General features: G+C 37.6%; 1 protein-coding gene across 1 annotated transcript in view; it reads right to left on the bottom strand.

Moving 5' to 3' along the window:
- TENM3 (teneurin transmembrane protein 3) overlaps positions 1-14,793 on the bottom strand; it is a 718,045-nt gene that overhangs the window by 162,379 nt on the left and 540,873 nt on the right. The window contains exon 5 of the mRNA XM_012000130.1: positions 11,211-11,449. Within this exon, the coding sequence (XP_011855520.1) occupies positions 11,211-11,449 (239 nt within the window). The remainder of the gene's footprint in view (positions 1-11,210; positions 11,450-14,793) is intronic.

Raw genomic sequence — 14,793 nt, 5'->3', positions numbered from 1 at the left:
TCAGGCTCCCAAAGTGCTGGGATTACAGGTGTGAGCCACCATGCCCGGTCAAAAATTACTCTTTATTTGTAAAAGAGATGTGAAAGGCAAGTGTCAGAGATGGGTAACATCTGCTGAGACCTTCCTCATGACATAATCTGATACAACAAAATAAGAATGCAAAATAGAATTCATTTCTCATTTTGTCTTTCATTGTTATTTATTCTTCAGTTCATGTTCTATCTATAAATTCTTAAACCTAAGAAGAAACAATGCCCTATGATACCGTGGGAAAAGTTCTGGACTTAAAAATAATGAGACCTAGATTATGGTTCCTTTTAAAGGATTTGCTGACTGGACAAGTCACTGATTTTCTGGGTCTAAGATGTTTCTTTTAAAAAAGTGTAGATAATAGTATTTAATTTACTAGGTTGTTATAAAGAAGAAGAAGAAGGAGGGGAGCTAAAATTAACTGAGCACTTACATTTTGCCAGGCACATTACTTTATTCAATTTTCCCCATAGCTGTACTATTTCAAAACCTGTTTATATTGACGAAGAAATTCAGGTTTATGAAGGTTAAGTACCCTAGAGTACATAGCTAGTAAGTGACAAAGGTGAGATACAAACACAAATCTGGCTGCTTTGAGATTCTATACTTATTAACAGTACTTTAAAAATAAATTGTACTGTGGTATACAAACTTGAAATTATATTTTTCTCATATAAGATTGTGAGATCACTGTGATAAAGATTACTTCTTACTCATCTTTGTGAATTCAGTATTTAGAAGAGATATTCAAAAACAGCAAAGTTTAATGAAATTGACTTTGATATTAGAAATAATTAAAAGGAGACACATGTAAAAATAAGCAAAAATCTGAAATCTGCAAAACCACTTGTATCATTTTCTCTCAAAACCAAGAGTCCCATATTCTACATATTATATGCAGTAATCTTCTAGGTAGCCTTGGATATCCTTCTGTCTCTCCGGGAAATGCAGGATAATGTGTGAAAGGCTTCCTCTCCTTCAGGGGCAGGTGGAGGCTTATTGAAAGTGATAAAGAGAATGGGTCCCCCAGTGGAGGAGAAAACAGAAAGGATCAGCCAGTGGCTAAAGTACTAGGGTGATAAGACAATCCCAGGACAGAGCCAGCCAATGTCATGCCAGGCTGGTTGACAGACAGTCAGCAGAAGAGGAGCATTAATTTCCTCCCAGGTAAGTCACCACGACACAATGTAACAGGTAACAGAAAGACTGGAAGTTCTTATCATTAATAACATGAAATCTTCTCTCAGAAAATATCTTAGTATTATACAGAGGTGGATCTAGCTAAAAAAACATACTTGTTCTTCGAGTCACTGTATAGAATGTAAAATGGGAAGATGCACAACAGGAGGGCCTCCGAGTAAGATTCTTTGCCTCTTTAGGCCCAACTCAATCATGAAAATGAGACGTGCTGACCTCCTTAGTTATCAAACACAGGGCAACATGACGCTTATCTCCAAAGAGCTTTGGAGATGTAGGATACACACACACATCTGTAAGTTTTTAATTTCTTCAAAACAGATTGAGTACTCATGAATGGAAAGAAATCACAGATATCTTTTCCTTTATCACTTTTTTTTGTTGTGTATTTTTTTTTTTTGAGATGGACTCTCGCTCTCCTTGCCCAGGCTGGAGTGCAATGGCGCAATCTCAGCTCACCACAACCTCCGCATCCCGGGTTCAAGTGATTCTCCTGTCTCAACCTCCTGAGTAGCTGGAATTACAGGCATGAGCCATCACGCCTGGCTAATTTTGTATTTTCAGTAGAGACGGGGTTTCTCCATGTTGGTCAGGCTGGCCTCGAATTCCTGACCTTAAGTGATTTGCCTGCCTCGGTCTCCCAAAATGCTGGGATCACAGGCGTGAGCCACCGCGCCCAGCCTCCTTTACCAGTTTTTAAAAATATTTTTTGGAAATTCTTTATAAATAAAATTCTTAAAGTATGCATGTATGTTATCTGAAATTAAGAGAAAGGAACAAACAGAAAGAGACTATGGGATTCTTGTGGCAATTTTAGGTCTAGTTTCCCCAAATTTCCAAAGTGACATTTCTACTTCTACATGTTAACTGCAACACTGGGTTCTAGGTAAACTAAGTCAATAATGAAAACTAAAAAAAAAATAACATTTTTCCCTAAGACACAGATAAATTTTCTCTTTATTATATCACAATATATTGGTTTTAATACTCCTGACGGTTGATATTTTCGGGTCACATTTAGGTTTCTGTGATAACACTTAGAATCTGTCCCTACATCAGCATTTGCCAAAACACATCCTCTGAGTTATTATTTAGGCCTTAGCAGGAAAATCTTTCTTGAATGCTCAGACTCAGTAAGTTCTGCCTTTTATGCACTCTCTTAGTTTCCTACATTTCTCCTTTTTAAATAGTTACTATAACTGTAATTAATTACTCAGTGTTTGTATTCTACAAAAGAATATAATCTCTAAGAGGCAAGGAATGTATTTTCACTGCTGTCACTGTCACAGTGTCTGACCTATGGTAGTCATCTGATAAATAAATGTTGAATGAATGACGGATGAATGAATGGTCAGTTCCTTTTCTGACAGGTGTTATATTACTAAAGTTACTAAAGAAGAAACTGGAACTTTTTTAAATCTATTTTTTATTTTTTAGAGATGCTCTTGCTATGTCGTTCAGGCTGGGGTGCAGTGGCCATTCACAGGCATGATCATCAGGCATTACAGCCTCGAACTCCTAGGCTCAAGTGGTGATCCTTCTGCCTCAGCCTCCCAGAAAGCTGTGACTACAGGTGCGTGCCACCACGTGTGGCTTTGGAATCTTATTTTTAAGGAAAAGGGACAAGGTGAGCAGTCTGCAGACATTCTAAGACAATGTGGGAACAATAAACTCTATACAAATTTAGATTTTATTTGATCTGTTATATTCTAGGATGAGACCTTTGTTTGATACAGATTCAATGAAACTTAAAGGTTTTGTGCTGAATTCACTTCTAAAATTCCTAGTAATTTGTCAAGTTTTTTTTAACCTTTTGTGTATGCCATTTACTTTTCTTTCACTCCTCTCTACACAGGCATTTCTCTCTGAACATGCTGCTGTTAGCACCACTAATGTAAAAGCAAATGACATATGCAACACCAATTAAATATTTATGCAACGTAGCAGTGAAGTGGTAAATATTGTATTACGCTTTCCACTTGTCGTTAGGAGATGTTGCTACATTTTGCAAATATGATAGTTTAAAACAGAGAAAACTTCACTATATTTCATGAATAAGATATTTATATCTAGCATAAACCGGAGGTAAGCTGACTTTAAAGGTATTTCTTATTGTTCTGTCTTTGAATATTTTTCAAGTCAGAGAGATCCCTATATTTAAATGGTAAACACAATCTGTTTTAAGTGCATTCTTTTCTTTTCTTTTATTGAGACAGAGTCTCACTCTGTTGCCCAGGCTGGAGTGCAGTGGCGCAATCTCTGCTCGCTGCAACCTCCGCCTCCCGGGTTCAAGCGATTCTCCTGCCTCGGCCTCCTGAGTAGCTGGGACTACAGGTGCGTGCCACCATGCTTGGCTAACTTTTTGTATTTTTAGTAGAGACGGGGTTTTGCCAGGCTGGTCTTGAACTCCTGGCCTCCTCCCAAAGTGCTGGGATTACAAGTGTGAGCCACCGTGCCCAGCCAAGTGTATTATTGTCATATGTTATTTACTTAGCTGACCTCATATCAAACTAAGAGTAAAATAAATTATATTCGTAGGGAGAGGAGGAGCTTACTTTCTATACTGGTAAATTCTTTTACTCTGAGTCTTTAATCACCATTGAATCAGGCTTAAATATGTCCTTAAGGATTCAAGAACAAAATAAAATATTGAAAAACTGACTCTAAATTTTTAGTCTTACAATTTTCCATCCTCTAAAATACAGGCAATACATTTTTCCTACAATGTGATGAAATCATGTTGGTATTAAAATGCTTCCATACCATCTCAGACAAAAATGCATTTTCTGAATATAATGCAACTCCAAGTGAAGGGAAGAAGCTGTAGTGAAAAATGGTATGTAATTCATTGCTCAGCTGTGCTCTAAAACATTATAAAACAGCACTTTTATTACAAAGACACGTCCAAAAAGAAAAAAGAACGTCAGACACATTTTATTTTGCCATATATAGTTAAATGGCTGATTCTTCATGAAGCATAAAGGGTTGGCATATTTTCCCTTCTGACCCTGAGTTGCATATATACAGCTACTACCATCATCAATTTCAAAGTACACAGAGAGGTAAAAATGTTCACAAAATGCAAATAGGCCCAGAAGTAGGACAGATAACTGCTAAGGAACCATAACTGCAATGAACCTGGATTCGACAGGTTATGTGTTGCCAGATCTAGGGAATGCTTATGTCGTTAAACAGCCTTTTGAGCAGGCATGTGACAACATGTATTTTAGAAATCAGTTGGTAGCAGCTGTTCAAAGGAAATAAATAACTACATATGTATTTTTTAAATGAAAGGAACAGTAAAAATGGGAGTAGTTCTCTGGTTTGCTATACTTGTCAGGAGCTCGTAAGAAAAAACAAAGCTGAGCTGTTTGTTTTCATGGGGCAATTAGTGAACAAAACAGTCCCTTAAAAATTTCAGATTTTTATGGAAAAATTTTTGGGGGGATAAAAAAAAACCACTGCGTATTAGGGTGTTGGGAGGTAACAGGGAGTGACTATTAAAGGATGCAGGGTTTCTTTTTGGAGGTGAGAGAAATGTTCTGTGATGATAGCTGCAAAATTCTGTGGACACGTAACACTAAACACCATCGGACTGTATATTTAAATGGATAAACCACACGGTATGTGCACTGGGTCTCAATAAAACTGTGATTTAAAACACTCTGTTGTCAAATGAATTACTGGTTAGGAAAAACCTGGCCAAAAGGGCAAGATAATTGAGAAAATATACCACCATAATATAGTCTGATAATATTTTTTTCTCTAGTGTTCCTTAAAGTTCATGTGCAAATACCTTTAGTGCTACTGTACATGGAGAAATTCTCTGACTCTGCCTAGCAGTGCACAGAAATGCTCGAGAAATTAAAGGTCTATAATGGTGTTATTTGAAGTCTGATGTGAGTGGCTTTTTTTGCAGTTTAATTGGCATCATCCCAACCATTTATTATGATTTGCATGTAGTAATGCTTTAATAATGTTTATGCTTCATGAGGGATTTCTGGCCATTTTTCTATGTGTATGACATTGACATACACAGAAAAAAGAGCTTTCTGTAAGCAAAGAACAATACCAAGACTCCTACCCACTGTATAACTGTGAACAGAAGCGGAACATAGACGCTTCTCATTTTTGCCATTCTTGGTGAACAACTGGTGGTTATTGCTCATCTTTTTTTTTTTTTTTAAATTTCAGAGCCCAAAAAAGATAAATGAGTATATCAGGGCCCAGAGAAGCGCAACAGGTATTTCTTTGGGTAGGTCTGTATCACTAAGTATAATCACTGAACTTAACATTTGTGGTTAGAAATCAGTAGAATTTCTGTTGTGTAAAGGCACAGCCACTCAAAGGTTAATGGATTAGCGAAGGATTTTAACTGGAGGCTCAGTAATCCAAAGAAAATCATAACATGACTCCGCTGCAAGGAAGTTTACCATATGTACATTTGATTGTTAAAAGCTGAGATATGCGAAAGCACGTCACATTTATTCTATCATGAATCAGCTCAGCTTTCTCAATTCTGCTTATTCCTCTATCCCACGAGGGCCTCATGATCTCCCAGTTATGGCTAGTTTTCTAACAGGTTGTCTAGACTTGCACTATCCAAATGATAGTTCCTAGCCCCATGTCGCTGTTTGAGTTTAATGAAAAATAGTACAATTTAAACTTCAGTTTCTTCAACTTAGTAGCTACATTTCAAGTGCTCAACAGCCACTCCTGTCTAGTGGCTACTAAATTGGACAGTGTGGAAACAGAACATTTCCGTCATGAAATGGGACATGTGACAGCATTTCCTAGACCTGTGCTACTCACAGTGTGGTCTGAAAAGCACAGCAGCATCCCATGAGAGCCTGCTGGAAAAACGAATCTCAGTGCTCACTTTGGATCTGCTAAATCCGAATATGCATTTTAGCAAGGTCCCCAGGCGATTCCCAGGCACAGGAATGCTTGGAAAGCACCAGTCTGGACCTCCTTTCATTGTATTAAGTGTTCTGGAAGGCCACTGAAGCAATCTTTCAAAAACGTAAAGTGATTCCTTTTCACTTCTAGGCTTAAATCTCTTCAATTTCTTCTCTATTTTTACTTCTTAAAAAACCTCACAGGAGACAGTATAGTGTAAGAGTCCTTGTATGTGTGCCTTCAGGACAGCCATCTCTTTAAGCCACAGATTCCCTGTTTGTTAAAAGAAGAAACCTCCTAAGGTTGTTGTGGAAATTAAATGAGGTAATTCATACAGTTTCTAGAACAACGCCTGGCGCGGTAAGCACTGCACATGCACCATGGCAGATGTTTCGCGTTTCTTCCTTGCCGTTCCTCAGATGACCTCATCTCAAGGTCATTTCCTCACTAGCCATTGGCATGAGGTGAACAAAGCTCCAGTTCAGGCATCAGGTGCTAGATCAAGCCTTTTCCCCAAATCTTCAGCGAAACGTAGGTATCATCTGTCTTCTCTTTTTGCTCATCAAGCTGGTATGAAAGCACGTATGGGGTTAAACGAGAGTTTTTATGCATGTCCTTATCACTTGACTATGAGCTTCTAGAATGAAGAGCTAATTTGGACCTCTGACATGTGTCAGAGTGGCCAGGAAAATGTTAACCTAAAAATAGCTACTGAAAAACCATTAAGTATCAGAGTAAACTGAAGTACATTTTAAAAAATACCAGGCTGGGCACAGTGGTGGCCCATTCCTGTCATCTCGGCACTTTGGGAGGCTGGGGCAAGAGGATAGCTTGATCCTAGGAGTTCGAGACCAATCTGGGAAACATAGGGAGATCCTGTCTCTAAAAAAAATAAAAAAAAATTAGCTGGGCATGGTGGTGTGCGCCTGTGGTCCCAGCTACTAGGGAGGCTGAGATGGGAGGATCACTTGAGCCCAGGAGGCAAAGGCTGCAGTGAGCTGTGACTGCGTCATTGCACTCCAGCCTGTGAGACAGAGTGAGATCCTGTCTTTGAAAACATAAAAATATAAAAAATAAATAAAAACTAATACTTAGATAAGGACTTTATAGGTATGGCATGAAAACCAGAAATTTAAAGAAATAAAGAGTGAGAACTGGTCTCAAAAAAATAAAAATACAAAAAATAAATACAAACTAATACTTAGATTAAATAAGGACTTTACAGGTATGTCTTGAAAGCCAGAAATATAAAGGAAAAAAATACATGTGATGACTTTACAACTTCTGTACGAAATACGGTAAAAATGACTATGATCAGAGTTAATAATAAATTGGAAAAGTATATAACATGGGACAAAAAATTCATATCCTTAATTGAAAACAGACTTTTTAAATCAAAAAGAAAGGAGAATAGCCCCAATAGAAAAGTGGAGGCTATTCACATACAAAAAGAGAAATACAAATGGCCAATAAATGTATGAGAAGATACTCAGCGCTACTAGTAATAAATCCAAATAACAATGTTTTAACCTAAGAGATTGGCAAAAGTTAAAAATATGCATAATAAAGGATAGATAGATAAATAGAGGTAATGACTAGCATTGGTGGTTACGTAAACTGACAGTTGCCATGGTTTTCAAAATTTAAAACATGCCTACTCTTTGGTACAGCAAATATCCTTCAAAGAATTTATCCCAATAAAAAACTGGATCAAATGAGCATATATGCACATGCCAACATACACAGACACAGGCATAAGAAAATAAGTCACTGTATTTTGGGGAACTAGTTATTTAAGAATAGCCACTAAATAAAATTATATAGATGATGTATAATGAATGATATATGAGAAAAGCTTAGTATAAAATGCATTTAAAAATATGGACCTCTAGCTGTGTATGTGCATGGGAAAATATCTGGAAGGATATACACCAAAAAGTTGACAGCACGCACTGTGGGATTACAATTAGTTTTCACTTTTTAAGGTCTTTCTTTACTCTCTGAAATTCTGAAGAAACAGAAAAAACAAACACCAAAACTTGTCCACCTCCCTTCCTCCCTCCTTGCCTTTCTTTCAGAAGCTGTTCACCTTGTCTATCCTGAGATAACTCACCTTACAGGAGAGGCATGTTAAATCTGCATGTCGTAAGTTCTCATGATCTTACTGGAAAGTAAGAACAAATATTCTAAGAAATAATTCCTCAAGCTTTTTTTAAATGTCTTAGGCTTTTACTTTATATTAACAGTCAATATAAGAGAAGGGATTCTAAGGGAATGGAAAAAAAAGCTTAAGGATGGCTGCATTTCTGTTAAAGGTTGCAAGGTCAATCTCATGATGACATTGGTCTTCCCCATTGATTCTGGGGTTTATCAGACTGATCTGGCTGGATGGGCAAGTGTCTCTTTTCTCCCTCTCTGCTTTACATGCACACTTAATAGAAAAGGACAACCTTCCCTGAGAGAAGTGTCCTGTTCTTTTTTTCAAGGGTAAAGGCAACATCTTGAATCAAAAAAGATTTATCATGTGAATTGATGAGGGAATGAAAGTTTTTCACCTGATTAAAAATAAAATCATTGTGTTAGTCCTTTAAATGTAGGAAGACCAATGAAAATCTGAAGCATACACGTGCTTCGTTAAAGTGATAAAAGTATGAGAAAATTCTTTGAAGATAAAAGTAAATGTTTGCTAGATAACACTGGGATTGTATCTTCTTAATTCCTAGCACAATAACTAGATCAAAACAAATGTTCAATAAATATCTGTTGAACTGAAAAGCCTACATGAGTATAGTAACTAGATAATTTGCATGTTGCCATGTGGGGAAAAATAAAAGCGAAGGGAAGAGTTTATGACCATGGTACTAGTAGGAATAAAGCAGATTGCTAATGACTAAAAAGTAAAACCAGGCAATATGAAAAAAAAGAAAAATTTTGAGTTTTTACTTAGAAGTCTGATAGTTATATTCACTAATGGATCCTTAAAAGAGTAGAAGTCTCACAGGTAACAGTGACTGATCTCACATTAAAATGCTATTTTTTCCTGCTAGTCACACCATGAAAATAAAATTAAATGGCATTAGAATTGATATTCAAAATATTTAACAACCAGAAGCACACAGACACTTATCAATCAGAAAGGATGCCTGACCAGTCAACCTGACACCGAATTCCAGCCCTGCATATTTATCTACCTGGTATGCACCACAGTAAAAAAAAAATCTGCAACAAGCACATATTCTTTTTTATTTTTAAGTTGCAGGGTACATGTGCAGGATGTGCAGGTTTGCTACACAGGTAAATGTGTGCCATGGTGGTTTTGCTGTACCTATCAACCCATCGCCTAGGGATAAAGCCCAGTGTGCATTAGCTGTTTTTAACTAATGCTCTCCCTCCTCCCATCCCACCCCATGACAGGCCCCGGTGTGTCTTGTTCCCTTCCCTGTGCCCATGTGGTCTCCTTGTTCAGCTCAAATACATATTCTTAATTTACTACATCCCATTTATGACCGGTCCATTTCAGAACCATTTAAAATTCTTTCGCAGCACACTTCTGACAGGCACAAATAATATATACAGCTAACTAGAATAGAATCTCTTGATGGCTGATACATTTTCTAACCAAATACTAGAAATCTGTCTCTGGAATATTGATTTTTGTTGTGAAATTACTCATTCACCTTCTGTGTTATGAAACAACAGCAGTATTGTCTCACTAGGGTGTGATCCTGGTCAAGTGATAACCCCTTCAGTATCTGGTTGACCATCTTTATAAGGAGAAAGTGAACTTAGATTAAAACATGACAGAAAGGTAACAGAAAGGTTTCATCCTGCTTTGACCTCTGACTGGTTGGTAGAGGCGGTCAGAGGTAGTGAATGAAGCACTCAGATGAAGACAAGCAGCACGTAATCGGGTTAAGGAGAGAAAGTGCTGTGAGTCATTAACGATGTCTTCCATGGTCAAAGAATTGGAAAAATTACTGCATAACATGTCACGTAGTTGCCATCCCTGACTCAACTGTCTCTGAAGTTCTCTCATGCTCTACAATTCTGTTTTCCCATTAAACACTGACTCAAAACGGTTATTTCACTTTCCAAAGTGCCTAATTATATCATAGGAGTACTGTAGCCAGTGGAAGATACTGGTCCACTGCAAAAGCATCATAGTATTCTACATACAGCTCTGCAATACTCTTATTCAGTTATAGAATTTCATGGGGCATCACAAATTGCTTTGTAAACTTGAGGATGCATCACTGGCTATTGTTCCTGGTGGATAAACCACAAAGCCTGTGATTTATCTCAGTGGACACCATTAGCATTTCAATGCGGTAGGCCTTTCCCTACACTTAGAAGAAGATCAAAATACAATGTGGTCATTTCTGGCATTTTAGAAAGCAATTTCCAGTAGTTTGAATGCTCACATATGTTAAGAAATGGTTAAATAAAAGCAATATTTACAATTTCTATTAGTAGCTTCCATTATTTGGGTTACTATCAAATGAAAAACATGATCAATACTACATCAGAAGAGAAGAAAAATCCACATATATGAATGAGTATATAATCCATTCATTGCTTTATGGACGCCCAGTTCTCTGGAGAGCGTTCCTGAGTGCCAGATGGTGGCCCTGAGTGATGAGTTTTACATTTAGATGGCTGAGTGAGCTGAGAGACTTGTAATATCACAAGTAGTGGTGAGCTCCCTATTGAGTACGCATCGAAGGAAATCCTGCACAGGGTTCATTACTGCAAGCACATGAATTATTTTGTGCACATGAAATGCCACAGAGCTATCCATGTTTCACAAGGGATAAGTCAAACACAAATGTACCCTATAGTTTTTGTCCAAGAATATACCTCACTGTTTACGGACATGAACTACCCACAAAACCTGCTTTTCTATGTATCTAAATTTGCTGAAAATGACTGAAAATACTCTGTGATTTATGATATATTATGACCAAACTCACCTCCACCAAATATAACCTCATAGTATGCTTCTAGACCAAATGAATAAATACAAGTAATAAAACAATGTAACACCCTGATTTACAGACAAAGTAATTCTAAGAACTTGTTCTTACCTATAAAATAAGACAGGAGTATTGCCAGGAGCACCGAGACCCCTACGGCACACAGTGCAGTGCATTTCCAGCTACAGTACTTTGAAGACTTCTTGAATTTAAAAGCACTTCTTGATAGAGTGTTTCTAGGTAGTGGCCGAGTAGGCGGTGAATAAACAGAGCCAGATGCCATTGTGTATCCTGGGGTTGCAGTACTGAACAGTGGCGTTGTCCCTGTTCCTGTTTTGAATAGGAAATGCCTGTGGAAAAGGAGAATATCATTATAAGATACAAATATGTTACAATAGGAGAGACAAGAGACAGCGATGCATTTAGCTCTTCTGTCTCTTTTGCTCTCTCTCTCTTTTTTTTTTTTAAAGAATTTATCCTATATAACCTAAAGCATTAAAAATCAAGGAAATGTTTTAACCAAAGAATCTAACTCATAAAAATGACTCTCACGAAAGAGACTGATTTTTAATGTAGACAGCAGGATTTATACATATAAATGATCACTGTCCCTTCAAGTAGACATCTCGAGAGACTCTAAAGACTTTCTAATCACACTATTTCCTGAACAAAACCATTTTGGAATGTCCCATGATGAATTACCCTAAGAGCATTTTCAGTTAGCAAAAGAAACCCAGTCTTGTTGCTTTGTAGCTATATGGGCATTTACTACTCATGAGACTACACACTTATATAAACATGAGTATGCATGATCACGCTGATCTTCTGCACACTGATTTATTTTCTGGACGTCCATGGAAACACCGTCATCTTGGCCTGCTTCTCTGCTAATAAGTACTATAAAACCAAGTTTGGCTACAGGCAGTTGGTCAGCTCTCAAACAATTCAAACTATTTTATTGACAGCTTATGTCAAACATAATCAGGAATGTGAACCTGCTGGGGGTAGGGAGAGGGAAGGAATCATGGAACACCTTCTAATACCAAACCTAAATAAATGAAGGGGTCAGTGAAGCAGATTTTGGATCAAATATAGAAACGTTCCCTAACCACGAGCCATACAACAGAGAGCAACCTGCCTCTAAAAGTTATATGCTCTCTTCCTTGACAATGTTTAAGTGGAAATTGTGTGGTCACGTAACAAGAGCACTGTAAATGGAATTCTTCAGGAAAGGTAACTAATTTTAAGATTCCTATTAACAATAGGGGTCTCCAAATTTTACAAAAGCACCATTTGTTTTATGGTTTACATTTAATATTATGCTGGTAACTTACAGTATATTCAGTGAGTATCCCGACACTTATCACGATGTTCCTAGCACATCCCATGAAGTCAACAGACTGTGCTCTCTTTCATATTCAGATTGTACACAGGTCTTTCAACCTGAGATGGTACAGTCTTTATGCAAGGTCATTTTAGATAAGACAGAGCTAAATACCTTTAATTTTCATCCTCATGTACTTATCGTATACTGGAGAAATGCTGAATATATCAAACAAATTAAGGGGTTAACAGGACAGAACTGGGAAACCAGACTGCCAAGGTTTAAATTCCACTTAACCACTTAGTAGGTACGTGTCCCTGAAGAGTTAATGAAAGTCAGTTTTGGTTCCTTAATCTATAAAATGGGGATGGTAATAGTATCTACCTCACAGGGTTATTATGAAACTTAAATGACTTAATATTTAAAGTAAAGTGCTTGGAATGTGTTATATAAGTATCTGATGAATAAAAAAGGATCACACTCATTTATTTTATGTATATTATTACTTAGAAGAGGCTGAATAGGTATTTAAACGTTACAAAGAATCAATCTCCAGAAAATTATTAAGTGAAAAATAGTGAAGCCAGTCTACAAATGTGGTAAAAGTCATGAACGTCGGCCTAATACAGGCCAGCAGAGTGGAAGGAATTCTGGATTGAAAATCAGTCCCTGGTCTATCATTTCCTAGTCATCTGGTCCTAGGAAGCCTCAGTTTTTTTTCTCGACCTGTAAAAAAAATGGCACTAGTGACTTACTTATTTTAACAGGGTTGCAAAACAGCTAATGTCTCCAAAAAATGCTTTGTCAACCACAAAATTAGAACAGACACAAATGATGAGTTGTCACTTGTACAAATTATATTAGCAACTGTATTATGAGCCCATTTCCCCACCGAACTACTTTAAAAAGCTAATTTAAAAGTTTATAGCCTGAATTAAGTGCTATGTTGGAGGCAGCATTAGTACCTCCTACCATATTCATATTCAGCACGGTTATTCAGCGCTCTGAAATGACACTGTCTGAGTTCAAATCCAGACTCTTCACCTATAAATAGCTGCATGATTTTGGGTAAGTTACTCAAATTTTGTGTCTTGGTTTTATCATCTGTAAAAAGGGCATAATAACAGTACATACAATTTACAGGCATTTTCCAAGGATTAAACGAAATAATGCATATATAAAGTGTTTACATTAGTATCTAGCACAAGGTAAGTGCTCTAAAAGCATTAGCTATGTATTATTTTGCTCAAAAGCACATATCACAGTCTCTATTCAAAAGACACATAAGTATAATTTGAAGATTTTAAATGCCAATTCAAAATGTAACATCATCAAAACGAATGTGTACAAAATGAATTCCCTGGTTTACAAATTTGATACTGGCGATTCCACACACTGGCATGTAGTCTGGATAAGAAGATGGACTATGTCATTTAGATCAGGCATCAGCAAACTTTTGCTGTAAAGGACACAGAGTAACTATTTTAGGCTTTTCCAGAGATATCACTGAACTCTACTGTTATATCGTGAAAGCCGCCATAGACGATGCATACATGTTTAACTCTGGCTCTGTTCCAGTAACACTTTTTTGTAGACATTGAAATTTTAACTTTATAGAATTTTCCCATGTCATGAAATCCTCTTTGCTTTTCATGTTGTCAATTGTTTAAAGATGTGAAAACCATTCTCTGCTCACAAGCAGTACAAAAACAAGTAACAGGGCTGGACCTGGCCTATGAGTCATGTTGGCCCGGATCTAGATTCTCACTCTTTTCAGGATTATACATGAAGAGTGAGCAGGAGGCTCAGCAGCCCATAGAAACAGCCTATTCCCTCAACGCCACTGAGAGGATGTAAAAGGCAGACTGAAGGGTGCAAAGCATGCCTCTTGAGAAGCTTGGACAGATCCATGTAATTGGACAGAGATCCCGTTATTATCTTCTGGAAGTTCCACCCTAAAAAGTCCTGGCAGACACTGGCGCATGCATTTCACAGGGCCAAAGGATCATTTTTGCCAAGCATAGGAAAAGGACTGACGTTTCCTGTGACTGTGGGACAATTTGCTTACTTTACTGCAGCGGTCCCCAACCTTTTTGGCACCAGTGACCAGTTTCGTGGAAGACAATTTTTCCCTGGACCAGGAATGGGGGGTAGAGAGGATGTTTTCGGGGTGAAACTGTTCCACCTCAGATCATCAAGCATTAGATTCCCACACAACCTAGATCCCTCGCATGTGCAGTTCACAATAGGGTTCGTGCTCCTATGAGAATCTAATGCTGTCACTGATCTGCCAGGAGGCGGAGCTCAGGCAGTAATGCTCCCTCCTCCGACTGCCACTCACCTCCTGCCGTGTGGCCCAGTTCCTAGCAG

This window comes from Mandrillus leucophaeus, unplaced genomic scaffold, assembly GCF_000951045.1.
Source record: "Mandrillus leucophaeus isolate KB7577 unplaced genomic scaffold, Mleu.le_1.0 Scaffold62, whole genome shotgun sequence".
In the NCBI taxonomy this organism is placed as follows: Eukaryota; Metazoa; Chordata; class Mammalia; order Primates; family Cercopithecidae; genus Mandrillus; species Mandrillus leucophaeus.
Note: the sequence above shows the minus strand (reverse complement) of the source record. Positions and strands in the feature narration are given on the sequence as shown.